This window comes from Adiantum capillus-veneris, chromosome 17 (genome assembly GCF_014529385.1).
Source record: "Adiantum capillus-veneris isolate H3 chromosome 17, ASM1452938v2, whole genome shotgun sequence".
Taxonomy (NCBI): Eukaryota; Viridiplantae; Streptophyta; class Polypodiopsida; order Polypodiales; family Pteridaceae; genus Adiantum; species Adiantum capillus-veneris.
In genome coordinates this window covers 57,582,005-57,603,895 of record NC_140947.1, presented here as the reverse complement: position 1 = coordinate 57,603,895, position 21,891 = coordinate 57,582,005, and the positions used below count along the sequence as shown (strand labels likewise).

General features: G+C 39.7%; 1 protein-coding gene across 1 annotated transcript; it reads right to left on the bottom strand.

Moving 5' to 3' along the window:
* Positions 1–5,489: 5,489 nt before the first annotated feature.
* Positions 5,490–21,088, bottom strand: LOC147437301 (uncharacterized). The gene is made up of 2 exons (XM_086485916.1): positions 20,532–21,088; positions 5,490–5,912 (listed from the first exon to the last, which is right to left on the bottom strand). The coding sequence occupies exons 1-2, from the start codon at positions 20,919–20,921 to the stop codon at positions 5,520–5,522; spliced, it is 783 nt and encodes a 260-aa protein (XP_086342042.1). The 5' UTR covers positions 20,922–21,088; the 3' UTR covers positions 5,490–5,519.
* Between the last annotated feature and the right edge of the window lie 803 nt (positions 21,089–21,891).

Below are 21,891 nucleotides of genomic sequence, written 5' to 3'. Positions count from 1 at the left end.
TTTGACTTGCTTCATATGCGATTCTAGGAAGTCGATGCAAAGGGCTACGTTGTGTCTTACGCATGTACTCCACAACCCTTTCCATGCCCAAGACCTCAATGGGAAGCGATCCGGACTCAAGAAGTAAGAGCATGTAGGGTGTTTGTGTCTTGACTTGGAGAAAGTTGGTGAGAAAACGCTTTTGAACATTCTCAAACTCTTTCCAAGTAGACTTCCCGATGCTTCCACCCCACACCTCCACTCCATAAAGAAGCACCGGTGTCACCAATGTGTCAAAGAGGTACTTTTTGAGAGCCCAACACTTGATCTCTCCTGCATTGCACGTGTTCTCAAATGCATAATAAGCCCTCTTTCCGGCTTCCAAGCGACGCATTGCACAATCCTTCCATTTATGATTGGATGGAACCTCAAGGCCAAGGTACTTGAAGTGATCTACCACTTCAAGTTTCTCATTGTTGTATACAATGCATGGATTTTCGTCATTGAGGGTCTTTACAAGCATAACCTTGGTTTTGGATCCATTCACGATCAGCCCGCTATGTAGGCAAAAGCGTTCCAAGACACTCATAAGCTTTTGTGCATCTTCTAAGGTATGTGCCAAGAGCACTACATCATCGGCATAAAGCAAAAGCATGATCACCGCATTTCCAATCTTAACCTCTTCTATGCCTTCTTGCTGCATAAAATCAAGAACCATGTACTCCAATTCATCAATGAGTAGCCCAAAGAGGGTTGGGGAAAGTGGGCATCCTTGTTTGACACCAATAGTGCTTGCAAAAAATTCTGAAATTCCATCTCCCATACGTAATCGACATATCACTTTTTGGTAGATGCGAAAGACTGCATGCATAAATTCTCTCGGCACTTGAAGGCTTTGCATACGTCTCCAAAGATTTCCTCGCGGTACCATGTCAAAAGCTTTCTTGAAATCCACAAAGCAACAATACAACTTTTTTCCTTTCAATCGAGACGCTTCCATAAGAACTCGAAGAGTGACAAGGTGATCAATAGTGCTATGATGCTTTCGAAAACCTGCTTGTCCAAGCGCACGTTTGCCATTCTTTTCAGCCCATTCACTTATCTTCATCTCCATGATACATCCAAATAACTTTGCCATCAAAGAACCAACCATTATAGTGCGATAGTTGTTCACATTGTTTACATCTCCTCCTTTGTGCAAAGGTTTGATCCAATTTGCACTCCAATCATGAGGCATGCCATACTGAAGTGCAAGGTTAAACATATCGCATATCCAATATCGTGTTTTCTTGCTTGTCCATTTAATCATTTCAGCCTTGACACCTTGAAGGTCACCTGCCTTGCGAGTAGCAAGTTTCTCAAGCGCACGGCATACATCTTCAATGGTAAAGAAGGGAGACATAAATGGAAGGGAGCTACAACCCTCCATCTTATCAACATTGGGTTGCTCATAGAGGTTCTTACAATGCATATACATATCCTCAAGAGTCAAGTCACCAAAGCTCTCAACGCGCTTGCCTTTTAGATTTTGCCAAAACTTGCCACATGCATGTGCTTTCTCTTGTGCTAAAAAAAGTTGTTTTTCGACTTCCCACCTTCTCCTCTTCTTTTGAACAAGTGCTTTGTATGTGTGTGAACATTCCAAGTAAACTTCCTTGTCTTTGATTGCATCCAATCTTAGCAAGTGTTTTCGGGCTTGACTACATTCCATGTCAAACCATTTCTTCTTGGTGCTACCCTTCTTAGACCTTTTGCAAGACATGTGTTTCACCGAAAAGCATTCCTTCGCACAAGAGAAAATTACTTCTTTGAAAACTTTCCACTTGCATTCTAATGTTGGGCTCCCTTGATGCTCTATCATGCTTAACATTTGTTCCACCATATCAGCATATATAAGTGCTCGTTTGAAGTCTAGACGTAGGTACAAATGATTCACATCATGATTGGAGGCTACATGCTCGGACCGTTTACCACACTTGAGGTCAATACATAACATCCTATGATCCGATTCCGGATTCCATTCACCAAGTGTAAAGCTTTGTATGCATTCTAGAGTGGCTTCTGAGAACAACATATAGTCAATCACGCTAGCACCATTGTGCTTTCTACATGTAAAGTCATTGGTGCCTTGCCATAGAGATACACCATTTGCAATGAGCATTCCGGTACTATTGCACATATGTAGAAGTGACTTTCCATAGTGATCCACTTCTTTTGCATCATTAGAACTTCGATTATACATGTATGAGTCATCCACTCTTCTTGATACATGCGGCATGTCGACTTGTTGTGTGTCGTGTTGTAACATATTTGTGCGAGCATTCATGTCTCCAAAAACAATGACTTCACCTTGATCCTTGTAATGAGCAATGTCTTCCTCTAGTTCAACAAAGGGCTGATCTCTATCCATATTCAAGCGAGCATAAAAGTTGGAGTCATAGTGAGGAATGTAGCAGCCGGCCACAAACATGACTTGACCATTTGGTGGGCTGATTTTCAGCCATAAGTAGCGTTTATACTTATCTTCTTTGACAATGGAAACATCTTTCAAACCCTTTTTGGTCATACATGCTACGCCTCCTTGGCCTCTTCGTTGCTTTGCATTTTTGGCCCACATCAAAGAATGTACATCGTATTTGTCAAATCCAAGAATTCGTTGCGCATCATGCTCCCATGTTTCGACAAGAAGTATCACATCGGAGTCATTGGTAAGCTCATCAATGCCAATTCCCGCATTCCATGGATACCCGTTACAATTCCAAAAGCTTATTCGCAAGCGTGAGTTGGTCTCATAGATCATGTGTCCCTATTTGTTGGGTGGACTTGCATCCTCCTCAAGTGACTTTTCTTCTTGAGATGATACCTTAACCTTCTTGCTTCTTTCCTCGTATGCTTTGCGACGTACATTTTGTTGCATAAGAGTGCGATCCTCATATACATTACAACCCGTTCCTTTGAGGTAGATCCAACCATTGTCAAGGATGATCTTTCTCTTTACCTCATCAGCCATGGTACATACAATAGGTCTTTCTCCCGAGCGAGGGACTCCTTGTTTTCCAACTCGATGTGCACCATAAGCCATGATTCCTGACATGCCAAAGTGTGTAGCAAAAAACTCTTCAATAGCAACCGCAAGAGATTGGGGTGTTTCCATGCTTTCCTCCTTGATTCCACGAATGACGATGTTCTTTGAGCGTTTTTGTCGTTCTTGCAATTCTTGAGTGTCCACATTCTCTACATTCTTTGCTTGGACAACGGCTTGCGTGATAGGAGATGTAGAAACCACATTATCCTTACATATATCAGCCCATGATTTGGATGCATTTCTCATCTCACATACATCATGTCGTATTGTATCTATCGTTTCCTCTTTCAATACATGATCACTCTCAACTTTGCTCAAGCGCTCTTTCACTACATTCATGTCCACAAGAGAGCGTTTACATTCTTGAACTTCATTCTCAAGATGCATCAAGCGTGTTGTTTGCATTTCAAGAACCTTCTTGAGGTGCTCATTCTCCACAACGAGAACTCTTAAAGTACCATTCTCCATTGCAAGTGCGCGCAACTCTTCACCTTGCTTGTTGACGGTTTCTTGTAACGAGATCAAGTAAGCCATGATCATTGCTTCCGTTGTTGTAGACGATGTGGTTGGATTAGCATCCAAATTCCTTGGAGATTTTGCATCATTCTCCATGGCGAGTGTGGCTTTTCCACCCTTGCGAGTTTTGTCTGACATTGCCTTCAAGTCGGCAACAAAAACGCAAAGTTTTGACAGTTTTTTCAGTTCTGAGATGCTGTTACAGCAAAGCCTTTCATTACACAGAGAGAGAGAGAGAGGTACATATATATATATATATATACATATATATATATATATACATATATATATATATATATATATATATATATATATATATAGAGAGAGAGAGAGAGAGAGAGAGAGAGGTACTCTCAATGCCGTCATTGATGGCGTGGCCGAGTGGGTTCCCACGGGGTCCCAAACAGGCCCCAATTTTTTAATTGAAGGGCGAGTCCCACCCAAGGCTTGTCATGGCATCCTGACAACCCCAAGGGGGTACGCTCACGCTTGGATTGACCTGCAAGGAAAGTTTGAGTGAAGGGACGATTCACATGCTTGAAGCTAAAAAAGGAAAATCGGATATGTATAGAAACTACTAAAAATGGGATACTCGCCCTATAAGGACACAATTTTTGTTATTTTGAAGGGAGAGCTTGCATAGAGCAATAGGAGAAAACAAGGAAGACTGTAATCGGTTTTGTTTGAAGAAGAAGCTCACCATTGCCCAAGTGTTTGTCGGTTCCCTTGCCCCCTTTTCTTTTCTATTGTTTTGCTCTTTGGTACTGGTGTTGGTGTGGTTGCGTGTTGCCCCGAACCGGGTGTGGTGAGGTGCAAACAGGGGGAGAGAGAGGATTGTGTGTGCGGTTATGGTGAGTGTAATCGAAGCTATGTGTGCGTGGTGTGAGTTTGGGTTCTCCAAGGTGTGTGTACGTTTGTTTGCAAGATGCGACAAAGTTCTGTAGGTGAAATAGTGTCGTTTTGAAGGTGATTCTGAAAAGAGTGGGGTGTTGTGAGTGCCCTAGGCTATAGAGAGGCATCTGTGTGTGTTTTCGGATGTGTTCCCATTCCCCTCTCCAATGTGTAGGGATTCCACCAATAGCAATTAAATAGGAACTTTTCTTATTCAATACTTACATCCATAAAACCACATCTTCCTTTGATCCCCGTCAAGGGATACTTGAAGCAAATGAGTTTCCTAGATTAAGGAAAAAATAGATTAAGAACAAAACGGGGCATAAAACATGAACATATATCTTGAATCAAGGGATAGGTAAAGAAAAAGAGCTGCCTAGATTAAGAATAAAATAAGATTAAGAACAAATATGAACAGATGTCTTGAATCAAGGGATAGGTAAAGCAAATGAGCTGCCTAGATTAAGAACAAAATAGATATCTTGATAATGTAGCTGTACATAGCGATCGAGTGGATACAACTACCGGTTTCACATACTAGATTAAGGACAATACGGGGCATAAAATATGAACAAATGTCTTGAATCAAGGGATAGTTAAAGCAAATGAGCTGCCTAGATTAAGAACAAAATAGATATCTTGAAAATGTAGTTGTGCATAGCGGTCGAGTGGATACAACTACTGGTTCCACATACTAGATTAAGGAGCATACAGGGCATAAAATATGAACAAATGTCTTGAATCAAGGGATATGTAAAGCAAATGAGCTGCCTAGATTAAGAACAAAATAGATATCTTGAAAATGTAGTTGTACATAGCGGTCGAGTGGATACAACTACTGGTTCCACATACTAGATTAAGGAGCATACGGGGCATAAAATATGAACAAATGTCTTGAATCAAGGGATAGTTGAAGGAAATAAGCTGCCTAGATTAAGAACAAAACAGGGCATAAAATATGAAAAAATTTCTTGAATCATGGTACAATATCAATTTGACTACTACTACTACAATATCAATATCAACTTGTAAGCAAAGTAACTATTTACAACCATAACTGAGTCTTTTCTTCCCAAGATGAGGCTCCCATGATTCCTAACAATGACCCCATGATAGGTGTGGGGCTAATTATTCTTACAATAATTGATGCAGGCTTTGCAATATATGGCAGCTTCTTGACTATGCCATGAAAAGCATGAATGATTGCCATCCCTCCAAGTATATAAATACCTATTCTTTTACTCTTGCATATTGCCATGTTCTTCAAAGCTTGTCTTGCAATCCTCTCATATTTTTCAAAACTCAAAAACTTGTTTGGATCAAACTCAAATTCTTCGCCAAGCTTGTGTCGATTGTTGATCAATGCTTGTATGTCATGGTAAGTGAAGGTTCTTAAGCTTAATCTTTTTGATTTAGGATCTAATCCATTTGTCAGAATCTGCACTCAGTTGTGTAGAGAAGCAGTATAATTAGCGAAATGATCGAGGTCATGCATGAAAGGAGAAAACAATTAAGTGTAAACATCATGCTTATATGGAAGACCAATTTTTAATCTTTGAAACTTGGTTTATAAACACTGAGGATTACTTATAAGTAATAACTACACACCATAAAAATTTGGATCTTTTTGTTTTTTAAGGATCAAAATAGTAGTTAAATTGCATATGAAACTTACCTAAATTCCTTTTTTGACACTATCCTTGTTTAAAATTTTTTTTATCTCGTCACTTACTATTATGCTACAATCACAAGGCGAATCTAATGCTCTAATTTTTCTGTCCAAAAGACTGATCCCTTTCTTTACCTCCATGCTTGTCCCCCCCCCTTTTTTTTTTTGCAAAACTCAACCCAAAAAATACAAATTTTTGCTATGCTCGTGAGAAGCCATGACAACTACAATGGGACATAACTACATTGACTGACAAGGGAGCCACACCAAGGAAAGGACTGAGCCCACCTCCATGCTTGTCCTTTTTTTCTTTTTTGGGCCAAAACTCACAATTTTGAGTGGATTATATTAATATAGCAAAATAATTACAAGTTCCTGTCATGCTCGTATATCGAGCCATGACAACTCCTCAGGCCATCATTACATCGGCTTGTCCTACAATTGCTCCATGGAGTGACCTTTGTCAATTCCCACACACAAAGGTGATGGTGGTAACAAACTCTGAGAAAAAAACGTAGGTGCCTATAGATTCCAATAGAGAAAGGATACATCAAGAAAAGACTTAAGAGAAGGATTTGTAGCTCTAGTTAAGAAGAGGAAAAATCATAAACACAAGCGAAATAGGGTAAAACCCCCAATATAAGGCCACCTAAGCTCTGCAACAAATTACGAGCCAAGTGCTGCACAGATTCTTTGTTGGAGGGGCGCTATCAACAGGTCTTTGCAAGGCGCAACCGCTGCAGAAATTTTGTCGTGATCGAAAATGCGCACGCGATGCAGGACAACTCATACAATTCTCTATGCAACAAAAAAGGCCTTGAAAAGGCAGCCAGTTTGGGGAGTATTATGAGACAAAGCGGCTAGCTAGGATCGAGATCAAATCCGACGGCTCTGTATAAATTTCGAAGTGACGTAACCACTTCAACACTAAGATTTTCATGTCCCATAACTCGTCTAAATGATACTTAGAGTTGGGGGGCCACGCGTCCTTTTAGAGGAGCTCAGTACAGGAGCCCGGTTTTTAACTGGCCCTTTTACCCTAGAGCAAGTTGATAAGGAGAGCATATGAAAACTGGTATATGCAAGTTTGAGGTTTTCTTGTAACCCAAAAAAGGGCACGATGCCTAGCCAATAAAACCTTAACTGAGAGTCTATCGAGGTTCATACGATGCAATTGCATTCTCCTTAGGCTGAGGCTAATTTGTCTTGATTTTAGATAATTTTCTCGTATTTGGTCTTTTATTTGACCTAAAATTTAGCTCTATTTCCATTTACCTCTTGCTCATGGAAGGTCCCTTTTTCCTCTGTTTAAAATGATATATACTTGACCTCCTCTTGCATATCTACTTGACCTCTTTTAGTTCTTGTAGCACAAGCAGTCTTTGATATGCATGCATGCTTTACGATAATCTTTATGTATCCATGTTAACTTTGTTATTGTGTTTAATTGATATCATGACAATACAACACCCCCCCCCTCCGCCCCCCCCCCCCCCCCCCCCCCCCCTTCCCAAAACACACAACACACACACACACACACGCACACACACATCTTTCTGTACCTCCATCCTATTAGAGTTTGGACATCTCTGTCGATTCATCCAGTCAATCCCAGTTTCTCATAGGGACAGGTGTTAGGGAGTGATGATGGTTGTTTTGTGGCTGTGCATGGCCACTGTGAGGTAGGTTTTTCTCATGTTCGGTTGTGTCTAGCCATGTTTAGCCTTGGGTTTTGGCTTGGTTCCATGGCCACCTATGTTCCCGTAGGCTAGGAATATTATTCCACAATTGTCATATTTCTCCCTTGCTCCCTATGGGCCTCTTGCGCTCTTCCCCGTAGTCCTCCTATTTATTCCCTTTTTTCAGGGTCTTGGGGTTGAAGGAGTGGGTCGGGCAGCCAGCCTATTCGTATATATATGTAGCAGGGGGTGCACCTCAGTCACACAACAATTGAGCCCACAGGAGGGGGTAGCCCTTGGGGGTAGATTGGGACTTGGCTGGTAGTTAGTGGAGGCTATTCACCTAGCATTTTTTTGCTAGTTGATCAACATTTCTCAAATCAGCCCTAGTGTTTTCGATGGGAAACACTTGCAGTGTCAAGGGACCATCTCCATAGTGCTATACATTCTCAAGGCGACCTCTCATGGGCCTTGTGATCATGCAATGGAAGGGTTTCTCATTAGAGTTCCAGATCCAGATCTAGATCTAGCCATGAGGTGGTGCACCAGATCTATGCTCTCAGAGCATGTTGGAGATGATACCCATGTGGAGAACGTATTAGTGGTCTTGTGTGAAGAAGCAGGCAGTGTCAGTAGCAGTTATAGTTGTGTGTACCTTGGGTCTATCCAATTGACATGTAGTTGTATGTTAGAACTACATGTGTGAAGAAGCAGTTGGCAGTGTTAGTAGCAGTTATAGTTGTGTGTACCTTGGGTCTATCCGATTGTCATGTAGTTCTATGTTAGACCACTTTTGGTCACCTGTACGGGAAACTTGTTAACGACATGGAGAGCCTTTCCCAGATCTCTCTCTCTCTCTCTCATGTGGAGACCGTGTCAGTGGTCTTGTATGCAAGAGAAATTGGCAGTGTCAGCAGCACTCACAATTGTGAGTACTTTGGGTCTATCCAGTTGGCATGTCAGTTCTATGCTAGACCACTCTTGGTCACTTGTATGAGCAGCTTGTTATTGGCATGGAGAGCCTTTCCTGGATCTCTCTCTCTCTTCCCTCTCTCTCATTCTCAGATGTCTTCTCTCTTTCTACTTCAATGATCTCTCTTCTCCACAAGTGTGCCTTGTTCATGTGTTTGGCATTGCAGGTGTTCTAGATCAGAGTTGAGATGTCCACAGGATTATGAGCCAGTTCTTATCTTCATTGCATCTTTCACTGCCACCTTTGAAACATCCCTCTTTCCCCTTTTTTTGACAATCCTTTTTGTGACTTATGATTAACTATGCATAGGCATGACCTTGCTATCAAAGGACAAATTCATGGGACGACATGAATAGACTAAGAGGACTTCCAAGCAGGTAATCTCTTAATTGAACGCCCAAGAAAATATGGTATGACTACCTTCTTTGGGGTGTTGGGAATTTTTCTCTTCTGTTCATGGGGAGATATGATCATTTCAAGATCTAGTTGAGAATAAGATTCAAACTTGAGATGATCTCCTGTTTCATTGATAACACTGATTGTGCCTATAGGAGTGGTATTTCTAGGGGTATGACCCAATTAATGCCAAATCACTCCATGAGTGTTGATGGCCATTGTTTGGCCTCTTCACAAGTGTAATTTTAAGGAAACAAGTCCTCAATCTACCAAGAGGTCGTGGATAAGTTCAACTTCACAAGTTGATTACAATCATTATTGGAGACGGTCAACTACTATTGGTCTCCGTTAATTAAGCGGTTTCCATAAAAATTCCACCCAAGAGGTTCAAATTTACAGAATCTAACCAAAGGGGTTTTTGGATTGCCAAGAAACACCCTTGGTTACTAAGTTAAATATTGCTTGATTTTCACTAATCTCATATTTAGTGTTTAACACGTGAAAGACATACTAGGTCTTTTTAAGACTAAATTTTTTGTAATGTCCTTTTAGGTGTGGAAAGTGCAGTTGACTCTAAGTAGGTGTAAGATATTTTCCACCTTTGGATAAGCATATGATTTGGTTTAGTTTCATTTCTAAATATGCTAGAACGTTTTCACCATTTTGCTCTTTAGACACATGATAAGGTCATGCTGGAGCACAGTAATTTGGGGTAGTGGTGTACCATATACTTTTATGCACCTTGAGTTATAGACCTACATGGTAGGGATTTGTTTTGCACATGTTATCACATGGGGTACAACATGGTCTAGGAACTCATGGAGTTCAGTTTAGCCAAGTGAAGCAAGGTTTATGAGGGTCCCTCTTTGTCATGCCTAGGGTAAGACCGAGTAGGCCAAGGGCCATGATGAACATGCAATCAAGGGGCGGCTATATTTTAGCAATCAATGAGTCTATATATAGCGTGTTTGGGTGGAGAGTTGCATGGTCCACGGTCTCATATTGGTATCAAAGATCAGGGGAGGGGAGTAGCCATGGAGGAAGGGGGAAAAGCTTGGAGCTTGCACGGATTATTTCTTTCCTTCTCTCTCTCTCTCTCTCTCTCTCTCTCTCTCTCTCTCTCTAGCATGGCCCCTTGGGTTGAGTAAGGTGGGCGGCAGAGGGTGAAAGGCTGTAGGAGCAATCTCTTGTACACAGAGAGGTGCAGCTTTTAGCCTGTATAGAATTGGGTGGAGATGGTCTAGATGAGATCACCATGAAGAAGGTAGGGTTTCATATTTTTGTTGAGCCCCTCTTGATCCCTGTAGTGGAAACCATCCCTCTTTTTCTCTTTGCTAATGCAGTCCTACCATCTTTTTCACATACAACCGCCCAACCAGAGGGTCTTCTAAGGCTCAAAAATTATATAAGGAAGCATGCCCACATGGGGCACACCCCCTCATCTTCCTTATTCTCAAAAGCAATTCATGAGCCTCCAGGAGAAAGTAGCATTCAAAAGGCGAAGACTAGGCGAATCAAAGGTGTCAAATCACAGCAAATTACAAAGAAATTTGAGAATTTGCAAAAATCCCAAGTGGTGGATCATCGGGCTTCGACTTGAGTGGCAAATCGGGTTGAATTGGGCATCATGAAATCTTGACCTCACAGACAAAGGAAGTTGATAGCAAAGCCACGCGAAACACATAGAGGGTGTCGATATCACGCTTCACCTAAGCTAACCATGACATGATGCATGCATGGTGTAGGGGTGCTGAGGGCCCAAAACATGCAGTTATGGAGTTAACCATAATGAGGACTTTAATATCATAGGCAATCAAACTCTTGCAGAATTCATGCAAGGCATGGTGGTAGTCATGGAGAAGCATGGATAGGCAAAGGGCTATCCATCTATCGGATTTGACCCAACAATGGATTCAAGTTGACCCTTATCAGATACACTTCATTCAAAAATCTATTTTTTTATTTCTTTCAATAATTTTGCAGAAAAGTGGCACCACTACACAAGTCAAATCTATTCCACGCATTTTGAAACCCTTATGGTTTCATAAGATCAAAAGTGCGGGAATAGCAAAGGCTTGTAGAGCCCAAATTTACATAAGTCTAGCTCTCAGGGAGGGCATAGTTCGTACATTTCAAGGATGGCCAGTACGTACATTTAAATTCCTCTTCATTTTAAAAATTTAGCAGAATTATCCAAAGTTGGAGCATGACAAGGCTATGATGATGCTAAGGCAAGGCCTGTTGCTAGCCTTGATGAGAGGTGCCAGATGTTTGCATCATAGATTGGCAAGGCAAGGGCGATTGCAAGCCTTGATGAGAGGTGCCAAATGTTTGGCATCACAAATCTTTGTTTTTCAAGAAGCATGTAGAGATATTTCTCTCTACCTACCTAGGAGGATTTTATATTTAGCTCGGGCAAGGATCCTAGGCACATTTTGTTGAGTCCAGACTCATCCTGAGCAAGACTTAAGATGCAATTATGTAAGTGAAAGTAAGGCTTCTACTTATGGGATCCACCTTGCATGAACAAAATCACACTAAGTGGTGCTACGACTTTTGAGAAAGGTGGAGATTCTAGAAAGTTAACTTGATGAAGGATGTAAGGTTGCTAGGCAGGGCTAACTTATTGTCACTGCTCATAGAAGCCAACGGGGAATACTTACCATGATGCACCATTTGACAATTTCAGGTATGCTTTGTGAGTGCAATCAAGATGTACATCAATTGCAAGTACTTTTATGATTCTCAATACGGTGTGATATTTGACATGGTCGTTTAGTTGAAAACGTTCGACAAGATCAATTCTCTTTTGCCATGATATCTGTATGGCGACAAAAGCATTTGTTGGGTATGAGCACAAAAGTACTTATGTGAAGCAAGGATTCAGTTTCAACATCTTGCATTGAGGATTCCACAGTTTGGAATATGCTATCAGCATACAAACTTGGGGGACTTTGCAATGTGTTTGCAGATTATTTCACTAGGTGTCGATATGACCCAAGTCGAGAGGGTTCACAAGATACATCCACAAGCTCTTTTTCAATATCCATGGCTATGAGCGAGATTTCATGATAGATACTTAAATCTAGCTGAAACTCACTCTTAAGAAAATTTTTTCTTCTGGATCTAACAGGCCAGAGGTGCATGACAAGGTTGAAAATTTCAAGTTCTTCTTGTTTTTTTGTATTATTTTGCAAAAGACCTCCTGCAATCCAAAGCAAAATGCGTTGACTTTTAAGAGGAAGCAAGGCTTCTCACCTATGTCACGGTACAACCATTGACTTCAAATCAAGGGCAATGGCACACATTTTTGGAATTTTGGCAATGTAGGGATATAAGCTCACATTTTATGTATGACAATGTTGGGATGTATCCATGCCAATACAGATTGTGCAAGGCACTTCTGGTATCGGATCAAACCCTTGAGATCATCATTGTAGCCAAAGGATTCTACTTTCCTTTCCTATGTGGCATGCAACCAGGTGAAATATATTATCCTCAATCATTATTTACGCTTCCGCTATAGCACCACTACTCTGTCAAGGACCATAATGAAGTCAATCTTGTACAACCATTACCACATACAAGGTAGGTGGGTCAAGATGTGACTTATATTGATGCTACATCTTTATGAGAGGGCGTCTTACAGGCAGACTACTATATGCTTATATGATAAGCAACAAGTCAAGAATAATATGCACAGAAGCATACGCACACCACACACACCACACAACAGGTTAAGGAACTTTCCTCAACCTAGCGTGCTCTCTCTCTCTCTCTCTCTCTCTCTCTCTTTGTCTCTCTTTATCTTTTCTATGTCTTTGAAGGAATAATGAAATTAGTCATGTTTTCACTAACAACTTCTAAGTCGATATGGTAAAAGGAAGGGCCAAGAGTCATCTATTTTAGAAGGGTTGCGAGCCACCTATTTTAGAATGACTAAGAGCCATCTGTTTTTTAATCCATCAGTGATTGCTCTAAAGATCAAATAGGTCTACTCAATTGAGTACCCATTGACTCTAATGGACAAACACATTCTTGTCATTAATTATGTTTTGCATGTCACTTTAGAACTACATACTTCTAGTGTGAAGATCAAGTTGATTTTTTGATGATCTTAAACTCGTGAAGGCTTATCATACCACGGTGTATAGGCGAGGCAAAGCATTTCAAACAACACGATTGTCCACAAGAAACAAGGTCATAGGCTTTCAAGTTTACCACATATCCAATTGTGAATAAGATTCCAACTCGAGAGGATATCTTGTTTTGTCTAGGTTGTGTCTTTTGGAGCACAACTTTTTAGGGTATGACCCCGCTTGTGATCGGATAAGTGTTGTTGGTCATTTATTGGCCTTTCCACAATTGTCCTTTCAAGGAAAGGAGTTCTCCATTATGCCAAGGGATTTGGATTGGTAGGATCCAACCAAAGGGTTTTGATTACCAAGGCAACACCCACAATTATCAATTAATATTCATTTGTTTTCATTAATCTTCACTTTTAGTGTTCAATATGTCATAGAGATTTTGATACAGGTAAGTATAAGATCTTTTTCACCTCCATTGATGTAGTTTTTGAAGTGGGATGAATATGCTAGAATGCTTTCATGCATTTAGCTCTTAAGAGACATGACAAGGTCATGTAGGAGAAAGAATTTTGGGATAGAAATATACTCGGTACATTTTTGCATCCTTCGGTTATCAACCTACATGGTAAGGTTTTGTTTGGAACATGTTGTTACAAGCGGAGCAACATGGTCTAGGAATTCATAGAGTTTAATTTAGCCAAGTGTGGATAAATGTTTACGGTGGTTCCTCTCACTCATGTTGTTGAGTGTTTACAATTATGTCCACACATAAGTACACCTCGTACTTGCTAGATATCATTTTTTTGGACATCCTTATATGAGACATATTCCACATGTGGAGAATATGAGTCGGTGGGACTAACACTGGCATTGTTATTCCAATTGTGTGTTGTGACTAGGTCCCTAGGTGCTAATCTCATCCGTTTTGAAGACCACTTTGAGTACGTAGTATCAGGAATAATTTCAGTGGCCATAAAGTATCAAGTACTTAGAATGACTTGTTAAGGTTACAAATGCTACTAAACAATATTTAACAGATGGTTGTTTATGTATATAGCAAGGCTATGTAATCTTAATGAAATTTTTTCGTTGTTTGTGTCTATATGTGATTTATGTTTAACATTCTATTATGGTTCAAAGGTTTTAGGAAGGCTTGCAAGCAATTGGAGTAAGAGGTATTTCGTTTCTTCTCAGAACTATTTACTCTCCTCTTTGATGCATGCTATGAGCATCACATTTGCCATCTATCTTGGAAGTTATAGTCATAAAAATGTAGGTTCGGATTGGTTTTTTTTGCTAAAGGCATCCACACTAGGTGTTATGGACCCTAGCGTTTAGCAAAATTTGATGCGAATGGACATGCAAATTCATAAAATTGATAGCTCATGAAGCATTTTGCAATTTATGTGCGTTATCTCTACGCGCTTACTTGTGGGTTTACCAACCACCAATAGAGATCATGGCTCAGTTTTGGTGTTGGTAGATCAATGATTAAACTTTGTACATTTAACCAAGTTAGTTGTTCCTAACATTGGTCATTGCTCAACAATGTTTATGGAATTGTGCCCCACATTTATCAGTCATTTTTGGGAGACTGTTTGTAAACGGTTGGGAAACACAACTCAATACTTTCAGTACATCCAGAGGTGGATATATAGTTTACACTTGTTAATCTTGTGCTAAAGGATGTGCTATGAGCATATGTTAGCACCAAGAAATCCAATTGGAAAGGATATCTGTCTAGTTGGAGTTTGCTTACCATATAGCAAAGCATGTTGGCAACTAAGTTTAGCTTCTTCATGTTTAAATCAGGTTCTCAACCTTGAACACCGGTTATGGTGTGGCTGTTTATTGATGAAGAATGATATTAAGTTAATGACTTATACTTTGCTAACGAGCTACATCAGCCAATTACTTTTATGGAAAATGAAAAGAGGTACTCTTTTAGATACATTTTAATTGTGATGACCCATTTAGCATACTCAAGTGAGTTCTAAATGGAGTGTATATGCTATGTCTGGTTACAAAAGATGGTTGCAAAGGGACAACAATGTGGAAAATCAAGATGCTCTTCTTGCTTTCATTGAACCTCCTACTAAATTGTGTTTCGATCAAATGGACAGCTAGATCAATGAAGGATGCCACTGCAAAACACATTAGTGTTTTAATGAAGATATCTCCAAGGGGGGTAGGCCAAGGGCCAGGATGAACATGCGGTCAAGGGGTGCTATATTTTATCAGGTTATGAGTCTATATATATCATGGCTGGGTTCCAGTTCCCTCTGGTTGCATACTCTCACTCATGCCGTTGAGTGTTTGCAATTATCTCCACACAAAAGTACATCTCGTACTTTCTAGATATCATTTTTCTTGACATCATTATATTCCACATTTGGATAATATAAGTCTCTAGAACTGACATTTGTGCCTCTTTGATTAATCATGTGTCACGAAATAGTTCCTAGGTGCCTGTCAAATCCGTTTTTTAGACCAATTTGAGCATGTGTATCAGGAACAATTTCACTCGCTAGAAATTATCCAGTACTTAGAAAGACTTGTTAAGGTTACAAGTGCTATTGAAAAACATTAATGAATGGATGTTTATGCATATAGCAAGGCTATGTATTGTTAAAGAGAATGTTTCATTGTTTGTACCTAGGTGTGATTTTTGTTTCACATTTTGTTATGGTTCAAACATTTTAGCAAGGTTTGCAAATGATTGCAATAGGAAGTATTTAGTTCTTGATAGAACTATTTACCGTCCTATTTCATGTGTGCTATGAGCATCGCATCTACATTAGCACTGGTAATTCTAGTCATGTGACTATAGGTTTGGATCAATTTTTGCTATGAGCATCACATCTACATTAGCACTGGTAATTCTAGTCATGCGACTATAGGTTTGGATCAATTTTTGCTAAGTGCATGCACACTAGGTGTTATGTGCCTTGGTGTTTAGCAAAGGTTGATTTGGAACGGCATGCAAGTTCATGCAGTTGGTAGCTTATGAAGCATTTTGAGATTTGTGTGCAATATTTCTATGAGATTGATTGTGGGTCTCCAAATCACCATCAAAGGTCATGGCTTGGTGTGGGTGATTGTAGATAACCTGTTTAAACTTTGTTTACTTTACCCAGTTCCCTTTAATTTTTACAGTTAACCAAGTCGGTTGTTCCTAACATTGTTGATTACTCAACTATGTTGCAAGGAATTGTGCTCCCAATTTACTAGTCATTTTTTAGGACTCTCTGTAACGGTGGGAAAACACACCTACTACTACCAGTCATCCAGAGATGGAAAAGTAGATTACAAGTGTTAATATTGTGCTAAAGTATATGCTAAGCACGTACATTAGCACAAAGAAATCCAATTTAGAAAGGGTATCTCTCTAGTTGGAGTAAGTTGCTTACCATGAGGTAAAGCATGTTGCAGCTAAGTTTAGTCCCTTCAATTTTGGTCAGCTTCTCAATCTTGATCACTAGGTATGGTGGGGTTGTTTACTAATGTGAAATGATAACAAGTCAAGGACTTCATCTTTGCTGATGAGTTGTGTCAGTAGGTTACTTCCATGGAAAGAGGTATTCTTTTAGACACCACTTAGTTGTGGTAACTCGCTTAAACACTCTATTGAGTTATAAATAGAGTCTACACACCATGTTAGATATAGGCCAATTACACAAGATGGTTTCAAAGGGACAACAAGGTGGAAAATCAAGATTTTCTTCTTGAATTCATTAATCCTCCTAATGAAGCATGTTCTAGTCAAATGGACAGCTAGATCCATGAGGGATGCCATTGTGGAAAATATTAGTATTCTTACAAAGATGTCACCACTTTTATTTTTGAAAAAAACAACGCTTCTCCAAGAGGGGAGTAATGTCATGCCTAGGGTAAGATGGGTCAGGGCCAAGGACCATGATACACATGCTGTACATGGGGCCTATATTTAGCATGCCAAGGGCCTATACTAGGCATGGTTGAGTGAAGATGTGCATGTGCTAGTCCCCAGTGTCTCATAAACTTTGTTAGCATCAACATCGATTCTAGAACTTTGTTCAATGGCATATCTAGGGCAATCTTCAGCTATGACTTTAAAAACATAAGAGTTTCAAGAATTAGATAGACTTTCCACGCTTGCATCTAATTCTTTTTTGGTTTCAAATGGGTAATTCTTTGGAGTCTTTGTGCTAAAAACCCTAGCTTTATGTCACATTAGTCATGGTCATGCTTTGTAAAAAAAGATGATAAATTATATGCCCTCTTGAGATCCTCAAATGTAGAATTGACTCTACCAAGGTATCCTACAAATGGAGCATCCAATTAAGTACACATAATCAACCTTCAATCATTGCTTGTGTCAAGGTCAAGTGCCTAACGTTTATAGCATGGCTTTCTTTTTTTCCCCTATCACCCTTGACCAACTAGTATCAATACCCATGGCTACATACCTAGGGCTTTTCATTAATCTGACTTGGGGTTTTGTATTAGGTTTCAATTCCATAATTATTTAGGGAATTAATGTTTAATAAATCCAAGAGCTTTTAGCTCTTATGCTTAAGGAAACAAGCTAGTAGAATCTAGCAACTGGTTAGTCCTTGGTTTTTGCCTTTAGGCATGCTATAAAGGAGGCATTTATTCTTGTATTAACACAAAAAAGGGTTGGCTACCTTAGGTTAGGTTTTGATATGCACCATCATTAGCTCCAATTACCCATTGCCTTTGGTGTTTTTTGCCAATTTAACCCCGATTGCCTAGTGTAAGACCAACGAGCAACTCATCAAGTTGTGCTCTTAACTCTCTGAAGACTAATCTATACCCTTGAATATAGCAACCTATCAACTCTCCCTTGAATAAATTTTGAGCATTTGGTTAGGTACACAAGGAGCTCCATTGCCTAAAACTTTTCACTCTAGCAATAATAAGTAATTAGGGAGGGCTTATTATCCTTATTACCTTTCAAAAGGAAACATCAAAGAGGTCTCTTGGAGCGTTGCTTATTAGTCCACTGAGGACCATTCTACATTCAGGCCAGTGAGGATCATTCTACAGCACTCTCAAAGCATCAAAGAAGGATTATTTGAAGAGCTACATCTTCAAAAATCTCTACAAAAATTTCTAAAAGTGAAACTTTGACCTATTTTGAGGTAGCCATTTCTATCAATTTCATTTGTACTTGGTGTGTAGTTTTCCCGTTTACAACTTTGCCAAAGTTGATTGAAATTAATAAAATTCCACGTACAAATACAGTTAACCTATCAAGTACAGTTAACCTATTCCACGTTATTGACGTGTGCTCTCACTATGTTGTATAGTATATTATTGGGATTATCATCTAAAGGAGCTAGCTAGTACCAAATCATTGCTTGTGATTTAGACCTCTCCTCACTCACATTGTTGGTCAACACATGGAAAAGGATCAATTGAAAAATTGTATGGCTATGTCTTCCATGTATAGAAAGTCAAAGAATACTTATTGAAAAAGGGGTTATGGGGCATCATTAGGCTAGCACCTCAAAAAGGGCATAGTGTTGCAACTAGGGTAGTTTTGGATCAATTACAAGCAAGAATTAGGTACTCTTGTTACGTATGTATGCATACATTGAGGAAGAATCAAGAATCTTAGCAAAGATTGTTTTCAATCGAAGCCTTGCCATCATTGTGGGAAAAAAAAACAAAGGTAAAGCTTCAAATTAGGTCAAAGACAAAGGGAAGGCCAACCATGTTGAAGAAGAAGACACTACCTCCTACATGTTATGGATTTAGAGTCCAAAATATTGTATAGCACTCTTGTTGAGGGATCATCTCCTTTATAGCTACTCTTATTTTAGAGACGAATCTCTAGTATGTCTATTGGGATCTCTACGTTAGAGTTGTTAGGAATTGTTATCGATGCATACATCCTTGTACGAGGCTTGTCTTACCTCTTGGTGTATGCAAGGGATCTCATCATTGTGTTGCTACATTTGTTCAAGGGGAGTGCTATCATGTAAGCCTTCTTGTCTAGAGTCTTTTGTCACTAATGTTGCTATTAATACCCTTAGGCTTAAGGCAAGTTTTTTGCACATGACTTAGTGGTATGCCACATTAGCCATGGCCACCTTTTTCAAATTAACCCTTTAAACTTTTATGCTCTCTTGAGCATCTCAAATGCAGGGCTGATTCCACCAATATCTCCAACAAATGGAGCATCCAGTTAAAGATGCCTAAATCATTGTGTCAAAACCATGTATCTAAAAAAATTAAGTTCAATCCACTTTTGAATCAATGCAAGTTTCTAGTGTTTCTATAAACATGAATGGCTCTCTTTTTTTCCACCATGGCACTATTACACTTGAACATAGTCGTGCACTCTACTTGATCCACTTCTTGATCTACCTTCATTAGTCCCCTACAGTAACGTATTCGATCTTAGCTCCATTTTTTGCACCGCAAAGCATCAAATAAGACAAGTGCTTCTTACTGTCCCATTCAAGAACTCCCAATTTGACCTCATACCGCTAGGTTGGAAATGGGACACTTTTATGTCCTAGGACACTTTTATGTCCTGTTAAGTGACCATTTTCATTGTATTATTTGAGGAGTTTCAAAAAAATTTCACCTTACATTTCACAACTTCACATGGCTTTACATTTCTTGCATTTTATAGCTTGATTCCAATTAGTGTTAACATTCAAGAAAGTCTCTTTTATTAAGCGGCTGTTGATCAAGTTTCCTCCTCACAAAGAAAAACCCCGGAAATACTAGCAGAATTTTTAAGATTTGCAAAATGTTTGGATGACATTCTCACATATTTCATCCATTTTTCTTTCGTTTACCATGGTTTGCAGCTAGCTAGTCTAGATTTTCAATCGGCTCAAGACTAAGCTGATGCAATCCTTTCCCAAACATTGATACCAGGTTAAACAATTTTATTACTTTTTTATTGTTTTGAAAGCCATCGTGACCCTTTCACTTGTTTTTCTCAATTTGTTACCATGCTTCCAAGTATATATTTAATAATTATTTTCTATGCTGTTGGAATATATTGTAATCTAAATAGTTCATTGTTATAAAAAGAATATAATATGATAACAAATGTTTTAAAATTTAAATCTTTTGGTTTCTTCCTTTCTCTCTACGAAGCTTCTTATTATTAAATTCCTCTCGATAGCCTAATAGCCTTAAGGAGGCCATAGTGAACTTTCATCTTGTTCTCTGAGGCATGTTTTAAGATATCAAAAATATGAATTATAAAGAAAGATAGAAAGAAAACCTGGAGTAGCGAATTGAGAGCTGGTAGGAGCGAGTTGCAGGGGAGCATGGTGCGTTGTGGAGATGGCACATGGTCAGTGTCTCCTTGTTGACCTGATGTAGAGTTAGGTGGTTGCTTTTGAGTTGGCTCTGATAGTGCATTGTTTATGGGTGGTGGTGGTTGTTGTGATGGTTGATTGTTGGTGGATGATGGTTGATTGCTGGTGGATGAAGGTTGAGGTGGCAATGTTGGTGACACATGGAATTTGAGAAAACTTTGACGAAGGGCGGCGGCAAAGGCGGGCGATGAATCCAAGAAGCGATCTATGCTATCTGTCAACCTTTCCTTCACATCCATCAATGTGATCTCGGTCCTCTCTTCTTCTTGACTCCCATAATTGTTGTTGTTCATCTCTCTCTCTCTCTCTCTCTCTCTCTCTCTCTCTCACCTTGTCGTTTGATGAATCAACTCGGTCTCAAGATTGTTATGACTATGCCAAATGTTTCTTCTTCTTCTTGTCTCTCTCTCTCTCTCTCTCTCTCTCTCTCTCTCTCACACACACACACACACACACACACGCACACACACAACACCAAATGTTATGTGCCTCTATATATATTTATATATGCGCGTGTGTGTTACATATCCGCTTTACAAAGGATCCTTGGAATCTGTTCATTATCGCCAAGCATCTCGAAATATGATACTTTTTGGATCTTTTTGTTAGCCTTACTTTATCCCACACGTCGTGTGCGCGCTTACATCTCTCTCTCAATGAAATGTCCGACTCCTTCCTTGCGCAGATTGACAAGCTCTTCATGCTTCCACCATCGCGAGCAGCAGCTGTAGTGAATGTTCTGCGTATTTGAATTTCTGCGCCGCGCCTTTTCCTAATCTTTTCATGCTTCCATCATCGCCAGCAGAAACTATAGAGGATCTCGCCTTGAGAGAGAGAGAGAGAGAGAGAGAGAGAGAGAGAGAGAGGTTAGTGCTCAACTACATATCCTTTTGCTAGCATTGGTCGCCAACTTGCCATGCCATAAAGCAAAGCTTGGATTTTCGACCTACATGATTGGAGTCCTTGTTAAATGTTGGCCTATCTCATGCCTTCATGTTCAACTTTTGGAGCTTCCCTTGAATTTGTGGATCAACCACTACATGTGGTTGATGACTCATGTTGGTTTTATTAGTAGGGACATGGACTTGCAATGTTGGCCATGATCGGCGGACTTGTTTACACTGCACGCTACACATGGATGAGATTATTAGCCTCTATCTATACTGTAGTTCTCCATGTGCTCTACTTTGTCTTGTGGGTGTTCACACATGCTTTGTCTCTTAGACTGTCATAGTTTCAGAGTTCAAGGGGAAGGGAAGTATT

Coding starts and splice junctions, on each gene's coding strand:
- LOC147437301 (XM_086485916.1), bottom strand. CDS start 20,921: ATGAACAACAACAATTATGGGAGTCAAGAAGAAGAGAGGACCGAGATC. Junction 5,913..20,531: donor CTCTCAATTCGCTACTCCAG/GTTTTCTTTCTA, acceptor AACTGAGTGCAG/ATTCTGACAAATGGATTAGA.